Here is a 19,512-nt window from a genome sequence, read left to right on the forward strand (position 1 = left end):
TTCTATTTTTGACTTCTGCTAAGTTTAAAATTTTATGCATATCTGATAATTTTTCAAAATAAAATAAAAAATAGATAACTCTGCTACTTATATTTTAACAACAAAAAAAATCTCTTCTTAAGAATTAGCAGTTAACCCTGACTGGTGTGGTTCAGTTGTTTGGGTGCCGTCCCACAAAGCGAAAGCTAGCTGGTTTGATTCCTAATCAGGGCACATGCCTGGGTTGCGGGTTTGGTCCCCAGTAGGGGCACATTTGAGGGGAACTGACCAAAGTTTCTGTCTCAAATTGTTTATCTCCCTCTCTTTCTCCCCCCTCTCTAAAATTAATTAATTAATTTTTAAAATTACGAGTTTCTAAGTACATATTACAAAAAGCCATTGCTCTAAAAAAAAAAAAAAATTAGCAGTTGGTATAGGACTGATGTTTATGAATGGAGTAAGTCTAAGAACTATGTTGTTTCAAATGAGATTGATCTTATAATTGCTTTTCTAGAACTTTCAGGGGATAAACATTTTAAAAACAGGCGAGACTTAGTGATTTCTTTTATTTCAGTCAAACATGGATGCCACAGAAGACTTTGGAAGCCCAAAGGGAAAAGGAGACTCATTCTGATTTGGCTACATTTATAAAATGCTCAATGCACTTTTCACCATCACTATAAATTTTTAATGCTATAATATCCTTTGCTAAAAATAAAACTTTCTTTTGGTCCCTTAAGATTAGGAAACAAGGATTCTTATACATTGAGTTTGATGAAAATACTGACTTTTTAAAAAACTTGCCCTAACTTCCCATCTTAGCAAAAGAGTTTCTTTAACAGCTCTATGCAGACAAGACATTAACAATAGAAAGAGAACAGAAGAGTATAACAATTTCTGTTGCTAAAAAGGATGCAGCCCAGTGTTGCATTCTGTTATTGGATGGAAAATTAATGCAGATTTCATAGTATCAAAGAAGTAGAATGTGGTACAGAAGTGTCAATACTAATAACATCACCTAGTCTTAGAAAACACAAAATGACCATCTCTCAGATAATTGCATTGTATAGACCCACACCCTGAGGGGAGTACCTGGTTATGGCAAGGCCTGGAGGCAAGGTACTCAAGATTGTGACTCTAGATTAAAGGGGGAATCTGGCAGCCAATGGGCTTTACATTTTTTAACATGCACAGTGACCTGTATTTTATTATTTGCACTTGAATGCCTTTAGGGGAAGCCTGCACTCACCTTGTCCACGTGTGCATTCCTTACTAGCGCAGAAGCAGGTGTCTAGCCTGATCCCTGTGGGCTATTTAAATATGTATTCCTGTTTCAGGGACTCCCAAGTTAAAAGGTGTGTCCAGGTCTTAAAAGAGACCTACAAGGACTTTCTCCTATGATGCCATTACTCTGCATGAATATGTGTTTGCAGCTATAGAAAAACAGACCAGCTTTCCAATTTCCTCTCTGTAGATGAGTTCCACAAAGGGATTTAATCTATTCTTCTAATCCTAATTCCTTAAAGAGTCAAAATTGCCTTAGAGGAAGTCTGAGGATTGTGAAGTTAAATTTCAAGTATCCTACTGCTGGAACACCACACATACTCCCCCCACCACCAGCATCCTCCCAAGAACTTAAAAGCTTGCACACACTTCTATCCCCGCACACTGAAAATATTTATGTAACTAGACAAATTCTTTAACTAGATATATGAAGAAAAGCCTTCCTATGTATAGTCTTAATGCCTCCTGGGTGCAAGATATGTCCTTAAGCATGATCAGGCCACTGAAACCTTTTTGTTGTTAATATATCAAAGTTTCTAGTTTGTTAATAAAACAGAGTTTCTATGTAATATATGGTGATTATATGTGTGCACAAACATGTATGATCTACATTGAATATGAGCTATATAATACTTGGTCTTTATCAACATCACAAAAAGCAAGAGACTGGACAGTATAATTTATTGAATTAGCATTCCAAATCAGTAATAAAATTTGGTTTAATTGTTCCTGTTATCATTACATAAAATCAATTAGGTAAACATTGCCAGCAGATTTACACTTAAAATGCAAATATGTCACTATTTGATATCACATTACAGTTTGCTTCTACTTGAAAGTTTCAAGGAAGTACATTCTTATAAATTAAGTAAATGTTTTTTGAGTTACAATTCCCTGAATTCAAAAGCTCAATATATCAAACTTTATTAATAATAAATCATATTTAATTAAACCAAAAATGATAGTTTTTTCTATAAGACCCCAGGTGATTTTATGGGTTATGAGATTTTAAAAATAAATTACATTATTAAATTTAGTCACCCTTCAAGTTTGTAGCCATTATTAACAGTGCACCCCTTCCTTCACTTAATGATGAACAAGTCATTAATCAATTAAGTTAAATTAAAGATTGCATGCCCACTAAAAGGAAATGCTTTCCAAGGCACCGGAAAAACAACCACAAACGATCAGACATCTTCCCTGCACTGTTGCAGTTTACAGTATAGCAGTTTGTGGCTCATGGACCCATAAAGCATATTTTCTATAGCTAAACATCAAAAAAAGTTCATGTCTAGGAAGAATAAAAAGGTCATAAATTAATGTTTCTACAAATCTCTACTGAAAGATCTCTTTGGGTTACAGAGGTGTCACTTCTGGTTAAGATTTATTCCTAAAGGCAGTAAGGCACCTCTTGACTCTTAAGTGCAAAAGTTGAATTCAAACAAACTGTTAAAACTGATGGTAAGCAAGACATTGGTTAATGTCTAAGATTGGGTCTTCTGTGGTCATACTCTTTAACTATGTGACATTACTGACTAAAAGGTTAGAAAGCTAACATATAGCCTTTGAGAAAGGAAACTGTAAAAGACTCGTGTACACTGGTATGTCTGTGTGTGTATGTGTGTGTGTGTGTGTTTAGACAGATGAGAGAGACAGAGAAAATTATTATGTTTTTTCTTTTTTATTAGGATTTTGTTTATTTTTAGAGAGAGGGGAAGGGGAGGGAGAGAAACACTGATGTGCGAGAGAAATATCTATTGGTTGATTCTCACACACCCCCAACCGGGATCAGCCAGCAACCCAGGCATGTGTGCTGACGAACTGGCAACGTTTTGGTTTGCAGGATGACCCAACCCGCTGTGGGCCACACCAGACAGGGCAAGAATTATTGTTTTATTCCTATTAGTATCTTTGGGTTTAAATGTACAATGCAGCTTTTGAGAACAGTTATTTTAAAGAAAATAATTCATCGAAATAATTTAAACTGAATTTTTAGAATGTAGAAAAGGAAAACTTCTGCAGAAGTTATTGATGTAAAATTAATTCTGAAGCCAACCAAATAACTAATTTCTATTTTTGCTGGAGAACAGAAAGGAATAAAAAATAGAACAATTTGCAATTATACAACAGGAAATCTTATCTGCAGTCAAGATTTTCCTTGGAGATAGTAAATAAACTTTGATTCAGACTTGTTTTCACCCTTTTTTCTCTCTGCCTTCGGTTGCAAAACCAAACTCTTACTACTTCTTTCTCGAGATTCAGTTCTTCAGCCATCCTCATGATCTCTTGAGAGGAAGGTTTATTCTGCTCTCCAAAGTGTCTCTCCAGAGCCCCTTTTGCAGCAATACTGAGAGGTGGGGTGGGGCAGGAGGTGGGGGTAGAGAGGGTGAGATTATGTTTTTGGCAGATCAACATTAAGTTAGCTTGAATTTCCTAAATAATAACATGAAAACAAAACATAAAGATCCTGAAGACATTTTTAAAACTCTTCAAAAAAGATAAATGTATGATTTATCATACTTATAGATGCTTGTTTTATGCAGGGTTCCATTTACTACCAGAATCACGGGAATAAAGTAAAGGAACCCAGACTTTCTGTTTATCCCACTTTGCACCACAAGAGGGCACTGACTTCCTGAGAAGGAAAGGAACTCTTACAAAGGCATTTCTAAAAGTCCCCCAGAAATCATTTATTTACAGTACGACAGATGAAATGTTTAGTGAACAACTAACCAACCAAAACAAGACCTATATGTTAGCATTTCTTCTGTGAGCCTCATGGACATTACAAAAAGATCAAACAACAATCTTTGTGGTTTAAATTGAAAGAAGTTACCTTGGACTTGAAGATACTAAAATACAGATTAATAGTTTTGTTATTTTTAATAACACAGACACCATATTGCTAGAGCAAGACTTAATCTAACAGTTCAGCAGAAACAGTCACTATTTTTTAGATGTGATTGTTCAGACTCTGTGTTATCCAAAACTTGGATAACTGTTTATCCAAAACTGTGGAGTAAAGTGTTCTTGAGTCAAACAATACAAACTATTCCACCAATGTTTAAAATTACTAGCTCTCTGCTTTTCACTATTAAGGTATTAAAATTACTTTTTTTTCCTATCTTGTTTTCAGTTGACCATGTTCACCTTACATTTATGTGTTATGTTGCCTACACTGAACTGAAAGCTTATTCCATTTGTAAAACATGCTTACTTCCTCTAGTAACATTTAATATCTCAAAAGCATACCTTATGGTTGTTCTCCGTTTCCTTTTCCTTTCATTTACTCCCACTTTTTCACTGTATAAAGCTGTGATGGGAAAAAGAGGGACAATTACTGAAGCCAAGTACGGTTGAAAAAAAAACACCTCAGATTCGGATTTGGATTTCAAATGTTCATTATAAAACAAGGCAACATATGTCATTTCATTTTTTCTTTTAATTTTTTTGCAACCTATGCCATTTTATATTATAACCCCTAGATAAAAATGTTAATAAAAAATAAATATTAACTTTTCAAAGACAAATGTCTATAAGTCATACCCCTACTTTGCTTTTGTTGGGTCTCTTGCTCTAAATGCTCCCAAACCTTGCTCTTTATCCATTTTGACATATTAGTATGAGTAGATAATTTTATCACATTAAATCGCTCATTTGGCCATTGCTTATGCTATTCACTTGGAAGACTAGTGTGTGCAAATGTTTTGGTTATGCTAGTATAAGGTTATAAAAATGATTGCATGTATAATCACTACAGTATAGAACAGAAGCAAAAAAATCTGAATGTGTTAAAATTTAATTTCACCATTTCATGTCTATGCCACACTGTCTTAGAAAGCTGTCTTCGTGCAGCTTATTCCCTCAATATTTGCCTTCTCAGTAAATTTATCTCTACACTTGGATTAGCCTTTTTTTTTTCAGTGTGATGAAACAATACAGTTTTGTTTTTTTTTAAATAAAACTAAACCTCAAACCTCTTGCTTTATCATCATTAATCTCACCAAATGAAGCCACTGCTTTTAGGTTAAAACATCACAGAGGCTTCAGGGGTATGTAGCTTTTAGTACCTCCCACTTGCTCCGCTTCTTCCAGCCATTTGGACAATATTGCTTTTAGTTTGCATGCATTTTTGAAGCTGAGCTGCAGGTTTTCAAATCTGCAGATAGTTGTTTGACTGAATTCAGAGCCATGAACAGCTGCCAGGGCCTCCCCAACATTTGTTTGGGTGTATCCTGTGAAATGAGAGTAAAGATCATTATCTCCAGCTTTCAAGAAGCATTTATTTTGGTCCAATATTGCATAAATCTGTGTATCTTCCTTTGTTCAGTTCCACTTTTAAGAATATATTTGTGGCAATTTAGAATTATTCTGTGAGGTTCAGTGTAAAATTGTCCAGTACTTCAAAAATTATTCCTTCTAGTTAATTATTTTTTTCTAGAAGTCAAAATAATTCAGATAGAAACATCTGCCATTCATAATATGTAATCAAATTGAATAGATGTGTCATTAGATACTTAAAAATGCTTGTACTCTGTCATTATTATTAAATATCTGATTATATATACTCAAGTTTATAGTATACTAAATATAATGCATAAAATATATGGTGCTATATCATAAATATTTTCACCTCAACTGTAAGAGTGAAAAAATCAACTGTATTGTTGAAGGCTACCAAACAAAACTAAAATTTCTGCTTACTTTCTTTTGTTTCCCATATTCATTAGGAGACTTTGATCACCTAACATTTTATCTATACCTCCAAGCATATTTATTATATCATTTGCAATGCTTCTATCTCCTGGCAAAGATCCTCATTGATTGTCCCAAACATTTTTAGAGTACAAGTTGCTAGGAATCATCAATATCAAATCTGAAACATGCCCAGCAATATAAATACCAAACTGCAAATGAGTGTTATAAATTGCCTACTGCTATGTTTATTGCATATAGTAACTACATATTAATTTAGGGCCTACGGCTATATACCTGTATGCATAAAGTGGTTACATATGATACCATCGATAAATACTATTACAAAATAATTTACGATTCATTCTCCAAGTACAGAGGTTTGAACTATCATTTTCAATCCATTAAAAAAATTCACTATTTCATGAATTTAAATCAAGATTAGTTGTTACTGTTATTTTATGTTGAAACACTTTTCAGTAGAAAGTGAGCAAAGGCTATGATCATGAAATTCACAGAAATGAAATTACAAATGACTGTCAAACACATGACAGAACATTTGAATCTTCACTCAGATGAGAAATTTAAAATGCAACAACCATGATATATGACTTTGACCTATTTGATTTGCAAAGATAAAAAAGATTAATTGCATGTTTTTTCTTCAACTATTTATTTATTCTCTTTCTGAGTTACTGTTCTAAGTGCTGAGGATATGTCCTTAAGGAGAAAACAAAAACAAACCAACCAACAACCAATAAAAAACTCCTGCCTCGATGGAGATTATTTTCTGAGCAGTGGCACGAGGCACTCATGATGGCAGTAAAATTTGCTACAATGTCTACACACATTTGACATCTATCAAAATTTCAAGAATGCATACTCTTTGATGAAGCAATTTTACTTTTAACAATTTTCCTACACATATTTGTATAGGTACAAAATGACAGTTATGAAGTTTATTATTGTAACATTGTTTTAAACAAAATAATAATGGAGTCCACATAAATTTATCATTAGTAGGAGATTGATTAAATAAATTGTAAAATGAAATATAACAGGTGCGCTTTTTTTAAAAAGCTCTCTAAAAATTGATATGGAAATCTCCCCCAAATAGTTAAATTAAAAAATTGCATGAAATATATGCATTTGCTTATATATGCATAATATCTCTAAAAGGTTACACAAGAAACTAACAGCATTGACTAATAGGAAAGACTTGCAGAAGGGATACATTTTAGTTATATTCTTTTATGCTTTTGAATAATATGAATGTTTCATCTATTCAAGAGTTCAAATAAAATATAGAGGAAACTAGGCACCTTTAAACTAATTTTGAGATGGTTAAGTTGAAAATGAGTGCCATTAATCTAAAAATCTATGTATTGAGCCTATTAAAATTTACAAGGAAATAAAGTTTGTGTAGGATTTCACACTTGGCCTAACTTAAATCCACAGTAGAGATGTGGAATGAGAACTATCTTGGGCTTTTGAATAGAGTAAAAGGGGTTGAACAGTAATATTGTAAGAATCTGAAGAACAAGTTGTGTGGCTCATTGCTCTTAAAAAGCACATACCTAACTTAATTCTTCTCACTTTAAATTCATTGGCAAACTTTTCAAGTTCTCGAATTTCCGGAGAATCCATGTCTATTGGCTCTTCAACCAATTTACTCTTCCGCCTGAGCTCCTGCTTGAAATCAGCGGCTGTGGGGTCTTCTGCCAGGAGAGGCTGGTGCATGGCAGGAAAGCCGTGACTCAAGGTGTGGTCAGGAAACTTATAGAGACAGGGGGCTAAACTGCCTGTGAATAAAGAGAAGGGCCATTTGTAATTACCCCCATTTCCATGCAAGCAAGGTTTTTGCCTATTAGAGCCCATTCTTTTGCTATCCCCAGTCTCAGTTCTAAAGGTGAACTGACATTCAGTCTTCTGAAATACAAGTAGCTTAGTATAAATGCTATTATTTATTTTCACCTTCCCCAGAGCAGTGAAAACAAAGATAATGCCAAAAGAATGGCATATAATTAAAACAGAAATAAGCAAGTCCTGTTAGAAGTTTAAGTTTTCCATCATTTTTTTCTCTTAAAAATGCCCATTTCTGGGACTCTGAGGTTCAACTCTAGGCAGAATGTGTGTGTGTGTGTGTGTGTGTGTGTGTTTTTAATCTTTATTTTATTTTTTTCCATTACAATTTAGTCCCCTTATACCCCTCTCCCAGCAACCACCACACTGCTGTCCATGTCCATGAGTCCTTTTTTCTTTCTGCTCAATCCCTCCAACCCCTAACTGCCCCCACCCTCGACTAGCTGTCTGTCATCTGCTCTCCATCTATGAGTCTGTTTGTGATTTGCTTGTTAGTTGAGTTTGTTCATCAGAATGTAGATTTTGATTTCTATTTTCTTAATTTATTGAACAAATGATCTGTGATGTTTGTTATAATCGGGTCACATGTTTAAGTGCTATGCTGGAAAGTTTTCTTAGGATTGAAAATTGATTTTACAATATTTAGAAGTCTGATTGTTTTATGAACAAACGCTTTAACTTTGAGGGGAAATAATCATGTATTTTTAAAATTTAACAAAGTCAGAGAAAATATAGTTTCAATATATTTGAGGAGTGAATAGACATGAACAAAAGGTAATTTTTAAAGTTCTGTTAAAAGTCAGCAACAAGGTTTTTGAAAAGTATTTGGTATAATGAAATCATTTTTTATAATTTTTAAAATATGCACATGGATTTTAATAAGTTTGTTATACTAGCCTGCCGGTAAGACCCAAACCTAGGCAAACCTGAGACTCTTGCCCCAGATTCCCACAAGAAACGGCCTCAAGGAATCCGTATAAGCCTGCTGTCTCTTAGACAACGGACCCCAAGATGGACACCCCAGGCTTGATGCACTTGACTGAGCTGGCTCTTCCCAGGTGGAGAAACCACAGACAACTGCTCTGTGGCTGGGGCTCCCAGCAGGCACCATGCCTACAGACTAGTATATAACTCCTCTCATATTGTAAAGATGCTGCTGTACAATTGTTGTGCTTGTGTAGACACATTATGTTCCTAGTTCATGCCATAAATGATGCTATAAAGCAAAAAAAAAAAAAAGAGGCATGGAAGAGGGCAATTCTAGTTATGATAGGTAATCACCTATGAATAATAAAGCATTGTGTTGATTGAGTGGGTTAAATAAAAAAGTCACAAAAAACTAAAATATCTAAAATATTTAATTGCTTTCAGACTTCATTTTTATTAGTAGAGAAGAGTCTATCTCAGTTGGGGGACATGAGTGAGATAATATAAGCCAAATTCACAAACATTTTATTTTCTTCATCAGTCCATTATGTTTTAATTGGTAGAGATTTCACTTCATTTTATATTAAATGATACATGTATCTAAGACATTTTGATATAATAAAATATTTAATAATTAATCATTTTTATTATGAATATAAATAAATATTTAAACTACAAATAAATTACTACAGAATATATGCAATAATCATTCTTGGAAACATTGAAAATATACATCATTTATGCTATCTATAATTTCTTCACAAATACATTCACAAACCAAAGACATAAGTAATAATGTGTTTTGCCAGAATATATGGATCTTACATTAATATATCAATATGTAATGAGTAAAAAATACTGTAAGCCAGCAAATTGTTGGCTTGTTTATAGAGGAATATGTAATTGTAAAGCAGACCCTTATCCAACAGACTATATTCTTTTTCTGAAGCAAAGTAAACATACAAGTGATAGATTAAACAAAAGGCATAAAATCAATTTAGCTGTTCCACAGATATAAAAAATATTTGAAAAAAACCATTCATTTCTAAAAAATTTCATGCTACTTTTTACAAACCACAATTATCCAGTTTTACTTTTTAAAAATCAGTTACTGCTTTAGTGGATGTTCAACTGATCAGCAGGTAAAAAAATTTAAAGTGATTGTATCAATGTTTAATTTATTACATAGTTTATTTTTGAAAATGTTTATTAATTTGGGGTTTCATTTTTAACTTTCTATTAGTTTTAGATTTTTACTAGTTGAAGTAAAACAAAGACTAGTACATAAGAAAACTGATCACATTTAGTTTAGCATCTACTCAACATTTATCAAAAGACTTTTCTTTCACTAAGGCTTTCAAAGTTGGTTCTTATATATAAAACAATCTTTACTTCTTTCATCATTCAGAATATCAAATGCAACTTAATACACTTAATGACAAAATACTCTGAGGAACAGAAAATCAGGCTGCTGTTAGATTTTGCACATCTAATATATTTTAAGGTACTTTAGATAACTCATTTAACCTATGTCAAATTATGTTTATTTTATGTAGGTAATTTTTTGCATATGGTTTACATGAGATGCTATAAGACCTGAATTTATTAGCAATCTTGATTATTTAATTTTTGTTGCTGACCATAGTCACACACTGCTACAAATTTTCTGTGACATTTTGTGCTGCTGCCATTTTCCTATCTTTATATAAACAAATGATGTAACAAGAATATGATTTTTTTACCCACAACTTAAAATTTAGGAAACTTAAGTAAAAAGAAGTTAAGTAACTTTCCTTGGGTGCCACAATAAATTAACTATACGGTTGAAACTAGACCTGAAGTCCAATGAACATTGCAATAAAACACGTCAAAATAATCTCCTCATCTGTACTCAGGTAAATTAAATTCTTTCTTATGAAAATGTCTGCTGTTTAAACATATTTGGCCATATTAAAACAAACACTTTCAGACAATAAAAGTACTATAATTATGTATTAAAATATTAAAGTGGGCAATCTATATTTCCAGAAAAATTTTAGAGTATACATTATAAATGCTCTGTAAAAACAGACATTTAGAAAATAAATTTGATCATGAGTCTGTGAAAAGTGCATAGGAAATACCACATTCAAAGACTAGCTATTTAGAACAAAAAGGAAGACACATGTGATATGTTTTTATTTTTCATTAAGTGAAAGATTTCACAATTATCCACAGGGACACAGTTATTCTGGAACTAACCCTAAACAGAAATTCATAATCAGTCACAAGCACAGCCAAACACACTGCAGTTTCTATTATCTGATCCCATGTTTGGGTGAGAGTGGGGAGTGAATGGTATGGTATATTTGGCAAGATATTTTAAAAATCTTTCTAAAGCCTGGATTAATGAAAAAGAGAAAAAGAGAGAAGACAAAAGATGCTGTGACTAATGTGCAGCAGTGTGTCACACATTCAACTTCCCAAAGTCATCTGTAAGTCTAGACAAGCACTCACCTAAATAGCTTGAAAGTGTCTGCATATTCCTCACAGACGAAAGTCTATTTTCACATTGCAAAACAATTCCCTACAGCCTTGCTGGATTGCTCTATATGTATTTCTGTGTGGTAGGACAGAGGTGAATCTTTAAAGCAGGCAATGAGGAGGCAGAGGTCTGGCCTGCCTTGCAGGGCGCTGGCTCAATGGACCATGGGACTGGGCAAATTGCTCTTCTGCAGCATGTGGCTCTAACAGATGCTAACTGACAGCATCTCTGAGGTTATGGGCTTGAAGCCTTAAAAGAACAAATATGCGAAATAAAGAGACAAAGCAAACACTCTGCCTTGCTGTAGACATACCCAGGAATATGCATTTATGTATTTCTATTTATTTTCACATGACAATGTGAAGAAAGTCATAAATTTGAATTGTGAGATTTTCTCTTGTGTACTGGTAAATCCTATCCATATACAACAGGGGTCCTCTGCCTGGTTTTGTAAATTAAGTTCATTTAAAACACAGCCATGCCCATTTGTTTACATATTGCCTACGGCTGCTTTCCTGCTACAATCCCCAAGTTGAGTCTACAGTTGCCAAGTTGAGTAGTTGAGACTAACTAAAAAACAGGAAAAATACATCAGGTCACAGCTACTGAGAGGCCCTTCACAATTCAGAAGCAAAAGATCTTCAGACTTAAAAAAAGAAGGGAGAGAAGGAAGGAAGGGAGGGAGGGAGGGAGGAAAGGAAAGAGGGAGGGAAGGGGAGAGAGAGAGGGAGAGAAAGAAATAAGAAGAAAGGAAGGAGGGAAAGGAGGGAGGGAGGAAGAAAGAGAAGGAAGGAAGGAAGGAAGGAAGGAAGGAAGGAAGGAAGGAAGGAATAGAAAATTTGAGAATGAAGAGATGGGCTTCAAAATAGGCTATTTCTCTAGGTCAGCTATCAAACTGATTTCTGTTGCCTTTTGCATTAGTCCACGGGTGGGCACTTTTAGCCATAGGAATTTCTTCTCTGATTATCTACTTCTCATTTAAAAAAAAGAAAAGGACATTCATCTTCTTGGTTGATTCCCAAACCTCAGCTATTTTGCTTTTCCCTTAAAATTAATTTTTAAACAAGGACTCTCACACTAGGTCTTGCTTTGGCCATTATGTAACATAATCTTGCTAGGTGAAACATTCATTACCATGTAGCTGATTTGCTGTTTCCACCGGCAGGGGGAGGGCTGGGTGGACCGCCCACTGAGCTTGTTTCCTAACTTTCACGCAGCCTAAGAAACTAGAAAATAGAAACAATCTCAGATACCCAAGAATCAAAGTTTTGAGGGTGTTTGCTGTTATCTTGTTTTACTTTGTGATTAACTAGAAGAGATTCTGGTTTCTGTTATCTATACTGTAGTGTTGAATTATCTAAATTCTCAGAAGACAGAAGAAGGAATTTAGCTGCAAGTGAAGATCAAAGGAGAAAGACAGGCTGAGTTGGTAAAAATTAGCCACAACTCAATTCTAATAAAGCTGTGGTACCCACATAACTTAAATATGAAGAGATTAAAACTCAGAGATGTTAGGTGACTTGAACAAAGTTCATAATTAGTTCATGGGGTGGCTAATTCATTGCTCCCAATTAATCTCTATGGTTATGTCCACACCTGGACCATGAGGTACAGTGAAGTAATCTGTAATTAAAGTCCGCCCTACTAACTTTCACAAAATATAACTTATAGCTTTTTTTTTTCAGTGGGTTATTAATGTAATAAAATGCTCAAACTAAAGGTAAGCATCAAAGTATAGGTAATAAGATAACCACATTAGCAGGATGAAAGCTAAGGCGGGAGAGAGGCGGGGGTGGAGGGAGTGAGCAAAAAGGAAAAAGGGCTCACGGACACGTGACAGTGTGGTGATTACAGCGGGGAGAGAGGTATAAGGGGACTAAATGGCAATGCAAAAATACAATAAAAATTATTTTGTAAAATACAACAATTTTACTTCCTTTGAAATATAGTGCATTCTGTAGCTGCACTTTTATATGGAGTATGTGGCAGTGAACCTGGGTTTGTTGTTGATGATAAGAAACTTCTGTAAATTGTGTGGAGGTGGTTGATTTGATAAACATCTTAAGACTACTCAGAAAATTCAAATGGCATAACTAGGTTTCTCTCCTGTATTTTATACCTTTGCTATCTTATTTCTGAATACTCGTGTTTTATAACTCAATTTGTGTAGCTTCTCTGGGGATGAAGGCAGGAGAGCTCAGATTCTCTGAGTTGAATCTGCTGTGATACAAATGCTAATACTGAATATATGTCAAAATAATGACATTCTAACAAATTAGAAGGCATTCACATTTTAATGATATTACTCTAAAAAATATTTAAATACGATTTATATGCTTGCTATAGTGAGTTTGTCTTTCAGCAACATAATTAATCTTGTTTTAAGACTAAGGGATACCTCCAAATCTCAGGATAACATTTTGTTTTTGATGTCACTAACCCAGGCTTTGAATCATTTTAAAGGGCTTTTCCAAGGGCCTCTCTGCATTTGCTGAGTGCCTGCCAGGAAAGCACAACCTGGGCTGCCTGGGCCTGTTTTCTCCAATCCTGGAAACTGTAGGACGTTAGAATTTCAGGGCAGCTGGGAACTCAGTAGGCCCGCCGCTCTGGCCTTGATCAGGTGGGAAGGAGGGTGGTAGCAAAAGCCATCCATCTTCAAGTATTTGGTCTGTGTCTGATTTGATCTTTGGGCTGACCTCAAGCCACTGTTGCCTGTTGCTGGGTTTTGAGGGCGCATTAAGTTGCACCTGGCTCCCGGGGAATCACTGTGAATGAGAAGCAAGGCCTCTCCTCCAGAAGAGCAACACCCGGCCCTGTGCTTGTCGTTTTCTGTCTTCATAATCAAAATGTGGTGGAGGCCACCAAAAGCCCTCTGCCTGCACCTCTAGAGGCTAAACGCACATCATTTTAGTATTTTATAACGAAAGTAGTTCATCATGAATGCTGATTAACTACTAAGTGTCTGAAAAAATTAAATTATCAGTTTTCAAAGGGGAAGAAGAATATACGGCTTTCTTTATTTTCTAATCATTAAAAAGAGACATTATAATGTACAGGTAAACATCAAGAACATTAGTCTTCCTTTTCCATAAAGGTGATGGTACTAGTTTATTCAGAATGCTGTTTTCATAGAATGTAAAAGAAGCTAATTCATTCTGGAATATTTTGTTTTTAAACTTTTAATGTTTCACTTAGTTATAAACAGAGAAATTTTGAGAAATTAAAGATTGGTAAATTAAATTGTTTGTTTAATTTTTTCTACATTTATAGGTATACAGCCATGTTTGACTTTTTTCATTACTCATTCTGGATGATAAAAACACAAGAAAAAATTTTCCTGATATAGAATTCCTTTATCCAAAGTTTCACTCTCAGTGTTACACAAGTGTGCACATGCACACACACTTACACACCCACTTACATTCTCACATAGAGCCTTAGTAGTTTATAGTCACCCATAGTATTTCGTGAATTTTGTGATGAGTGGGTCCCTTTGGTCATATTTTTCTCTGCCTTAAGAAGTATGCTATCAATGCCTCATAGAAGTATCAATAAATAAGTAGTCTTCATCTACTGATGATTTATTTATCCAGAAAAAAAATGTATGGAAATTTCTGGTCATGATTCCCTTAAACCCAGGAAATCCATCTAAGTTTCCCCAAACTCAATTTAATATACAAAGACAATTTTTCTTACCTGCCATCACTCCATAGGTTGATGGTTGGTTTCCATAATGACAAGAAGGAACAGAATAGTGAAGTCCGGTTGCTGTGTTTCCCAACATTGTCACCGAGAAATATGTACACAAACATTTAGAAGTTTGGATCAAAGACAAAACAGACGGGACTGGTAAGAAAATGTATGAGGATTCAAGACACATTCGTTTCATTTCAAAAATACACATTTATGCAGTTCTTAAATTTACATGCCAGTTGTTCTCATTTGGGGGAAGTTCTCTGAGTAAGTTAAAACTAGTGGTTAAAGTTTATCTCCAGTAATGAGATCATAAATCATCAAAGTGGACAGTAGCCTTCACTGATTATCCTGTACTCTGTGAGGGGATGACTGGCCAGCTTGGACCTTGGCAGAATTCTCATAGGTTCCATTCAATATAGACACTGCAACAAACTGACTAGAGGAATAGTCTCTTAAAATTCTTATATAACATGGTATTTATAAAGTGGTTTTTCTCTGGATGAAAGAATACAGAAATGGACTCTTGAACAGTTTTTACTTTTGCTTATTCGCCTAAAAGATTTCTTCCATTAAAGAGAAAATGGCAGAGTAACTAGTCTCCTCTTGGATACAATCATAAAAATCTCAATAAATTTGGAGGTTTGTGAAAACCCTGTGACAATGTATGACATGTTTATGTTGATGATGAAACCTGGGGGTGGCAAGTTTCTGGGTGCACACAATTTAACAATGCTTATGATAAAGCTGGTCAAAAAATAAGTTGATTGTTGAGTGGCAATGTCTATAAAGATTGTATCTAGTATATAAACATAAACTTGTTCATAGTTTACATGCCTCATGGAACCAATGTGTATTTTGAAAGTAAATTTAAATTACTAAACGTTTCTAAATCAAGCTTTAAACATGAATTACCAAGATGACCAAAAGCATAGTAATTGGCTAGTGACAATAAAGTCACTAGCCAGTATTTCCTCATTTATTTAATTTTCTTATTCTCCTTCATATACTGAATATAGTGTTGGTTTTTCAAAGTATAATATAATTACATCTTCTTGAACAAATTCAAGAGATATTAGAAAGTAGAGAATTGGATCCTTTGAAAATGTCAAGATATGATCTAATGATTAAAACCATGAGGTCTCTTCAGAAAGTAAAACATATTTTCTCTACCTATAGAATAATGTTTAACATTTAAAAATACCTGCATAAATTTTCATTTTATAATTGACATGTACAAAGAACTAAAGTCACTATATTATGATTACACATAAAAACCTTGCTATGCATTCCAAAATTAAATAAATATATACATGAAACAAATTAAATACTCAATTATTCTTATTATACCCATCATTTCTAATTCTTTATTTGGGCAAATTATTATAATTTGATGGAAAAAGTATAAAAATACAATGCTATTATCATTTAAAATATAGTTCATTTTTACTCGTAAATTTTGTTTTACTTAATAAAATTTAAACATATTTTGTTTCTCTGATTTTGAGAAGATAGATAAAGGATAGGCTAATTTACTAAATATATTATTTATTTATTTAAAAAATACATTTTAAAAATAAGTAAATGGGGTTTTGAGCCTAAACTTGCTAAATCATTACTTCAATTCTAAATATTATTTTCATTCTGAAACAATATTCACGCACAGTAAATTAAACAAGCAATGCATTATTCTCATCTCTTATTTATGGAAAGATCTATTATTAAAAATATACAATTAGCTATATGCAGTTTAAATTTTTATAACACATATTTTTTAAAAAATATTTTATTATTTTTTAAAAATATGTTTGAGTGTACTTCCAGTATTACCTTTTAAATTAAATTATAGGATCCTTAGGTAGGTGAAAAAAATTCAACATTAGTGACCTTACCAAAGTCTTAACTATGTAATCTCTATAGTCTTAAAAATCCAGCTAAAGATTAATGCTGAATTTACATATATATTTGGAAACTGCCTAATTATAATAAAAGATAAAGCTCAAATAATTTAAATAAGAATATGAATTTATGAATTAAATTTTGATTTCTAAATGTATAAAATTTATTTAGTATTACAACTGCTTTCAAAACAAGTGGAAAATGAATATAGTACATTGTTATTTAATGGAAGGAATTTGCTCAACTCAATTTAGTCTTTTTATAATTATACTTTAAAACACTATTTGTTATTGCATAGTTGAAAAATGAATTATGCTGTAGCAAAACATACTTATTTAATTGTGTTTAAGACAATATATTTGAATTCTTAAGTTAAATTTTTATTTAGGAAAATTATATAAGAAAATATTAAAACTTGGTTAGAGGTTGAAGTCTCTTCAGAATACAGTCTTGAGAAAATTTTACAGTTCCTTGGCTCTAAATGTTATATATTGCTTCTAGTTTTTATTTTTGAGTTTCGAATTATGCTAAAAAGGTAAGTTTATTAAAATTATTTAATTAGTTTATTTTTTGAAATCCATTGTTGTTAGTATTGGGAATCATTTCGTTGTGTTTATTATGAGGTATTTTGGCTGATTTTAGAATACTAGCAAATGTTATCTAAAACCAAATAAACTGTAAGATAAAAAAGTTACACCTTTAAAACACTAATTTATTTTAAATTATTTCTTTAGTTTTGCTCTTTACCCATAAACTTTCCATTAAAATGACTTAAGGATTAAAAATAGCCAAATTCACTGTTTAATTGTGTAAAAAGCAGATCTTTACAATCAAACCAAAAATAATCTAAATTACTACATTTACTAATACTTATTGAAAAGTTCCTTATACACTTTGAATTCTTCAATATCCTTTATATTTAACTTAAAACATACTAAACTGAAAGAAAAAATAAAAGAAGCAAAGAGATTCTAAACTAACTAGATTCAAATCACCTATTCTGAAATCTTTAGGCCCAGTCACCTACGGATTGTTACTGGAGTCAGTACCTGTAGACACCACATTAGTGGCATGGTTGGAGACTGGTAGGCACTCGGCAGCGCTGTGATGCATTATCAGTGGCAAAGTGGCAGAAGACTCGGAATTCAGAGGTATAAAGGTATCAGCCGAAGTAAAAGGTTGGCAACTCATTCCCCCGAGAGAGTAGAAAAACGAAGAGAATTGTTGCTCCCCAAATCAGAGTTTTATTATATTACTGTCTCAAAGGGCTCTTTCAAATCTCACTACCTGCATATATACATCAGGAAAACTCTGAAGCGCCAAGAGGGCGCGTGCTGGCATTTATACTGCCGGGAAATCCCTTTATACATGTTAATCGTCTTTTCCCAGGGGTATTGCTTTATCAATCTGAACTGCTTTCCTTCTAACTCAAACATAATCCATGCCCGAGAGGAAAGGTGGTTCCGGGGTATAGATTGAGAGGAAGGGGGAAATCTGAAACTTCTTTGACAACTTCAGTAATTCAGACTTTTTAGAAAGAAATCAAAACTTTAAAGAAGTGTCCCTTAAAGAAATAATATTCCAATAAGTTGAAAAATAGGTGTCTTTTGTTACTGAAAAATGACAAATTTGTATTTGAGAGATTTTTTATTTTTTGATAACTTTCCAGTAAACTTGCAAAATAGCAAGGGAACATACTACATAATTTTGAGAAATCATGAATATTTAACTATTTAAGTTTAAATTGAAAGCATAGAAGACTAAATATGAGAGTGAATATATAACTACCAATTCACACTCGGTGATGTATTTTTGAAAATCTATGAAAACCAATTTAATTTTTATAATATTATAAATGGAAGAATATTGAATAAAATTACAGTAATCTGTAGAGAAGATGAACATGAGTGAAAGTCTCCCTTGATTTTAATTTACTCATTAAAAATTAATATTTAGTGAGCTCTGACTATATGCCAATGAGATTCTAGGCACTTTCTAGGGGTATGCTATGCAAATCTCACAGCACCTGTGTGAATTATATACCATACCATCCTCACTACACCTGACTCTGCCTGAGACTCTGCTCATAGCCATTGTGCTCCAGAGCTGGTAGTAACCCTGGTAGCACTGGGTGCAAACTTTGTACACAGATTATATTCACATTATATGAGAATGGAAAAAAAAAAAAACACTACGCTACAAACAATTGATTTTATAATGATTGTGATTTCAATATGTAAAAGAACAAATATGACACTTTTTAAAAATACCACTAGGAGTAAGATAACAAACAGAAGTAACCTGACAGGCATAAATATTAGTGATGTAAGCAAGGGCCATGCTTCATCAGATTTTTTTTTTAATTTTTATATTTTGGAATTTTTCAAGGTAATTTGTAATTGGTTGTTTTGTGCTAATTTAATGTTAATATTGAGAAGAATGCAATTTCATAAAACTTAAATGCTTTGTTAATAAACAGTTGATATTTTATAAAAAAGGTAAGGTTTCCCAAATCATTAGCTATTGCTCCTGAAATATTTACTTTTAAAATGACACTTTTTCTATATTTTCAAGTTTTATTAGTCTTCTCTAATAAGAGATTATAGGTAAACAAAAATAATTACCTTACTCTTGCAGAATTCTTATAA

General features: G+C 33.1%; 1 protein-coding gene across 2 annotated transcripts; it reads right to left on the reverse strand.

The window, feature by feature from the left end:
• Positions 1–3,399: 3,399 nt before the first annotated feature.
• Positions 3,400–18,055, reverse strand: POU1F1 (POU class 1 homeobox 1). Of its 2 annotated transcripts, none has more exons than XM_090291110.1 (6): positions 17,914–18,055; positions 14,969–15,040; positions 7,536–7,760; positions 5,334–5,498; positions 4,516–4,576; positions 3,400–3,610 (listed from the first exon to the last, which is right to left on the reverse strand). In XM_090291110.1, exons 1-6 carry the CDS (start codon positions 18,053–18,055, stop codon positions 3,400–3,402), a joined length of 876 nt encoding a protein of 291 aa, XP_090147236.1. The 2 variants fall into 2 exon arrangements, with proteins under 2 accessions (XP_090147236.1, XP_090147173.1); XM_090291047.1 differs by having other exon boundaries at positions 14,969–15,118.
• Positions 18,056–19,512: the final 1,457 nt, after the last annotated feature.

The sequence above is a fragment of the Furipterus horrens genome, unplaced genomic scaffold (genome assembly GCF_987537825.1).
Source record: "Furipterus horrens unplaced genomic scaffold, mFurHor1.1.pri manual_scaffold_1, whole genome shotgun sequence".
Classification (NCBI taxonomy): domain Eukaryota; kingdom Metazoa; phylum Chordata; class Mammalia; order Chiroptera; family Furipteridae; genus Furipterus; species Furipterus horrens.

Coding starts and splice junctions, on each gene's coding strand:
- POU1F1 (XM_090291047.1), bottom strand. CDS start 18,055: ATGAGTTGCCAACCTTTTACTTCGGCTGATACCTTTATACCTCTGAAT. Junction 15,119..17,913: donor CACTAATGTGGTGTCTACAG/GTACTGACTCCA, acceptor TTTTCTTACCAG/TCCCGTCTGTTTTGTCTTTG. Junction 7,761..14,968: donor AACCTATGGAGTGATGGCAG/GTAAGAAAAATT, acceptor CTTTATTCACAG/GCAGTTTAGCCCCCTGTCTC.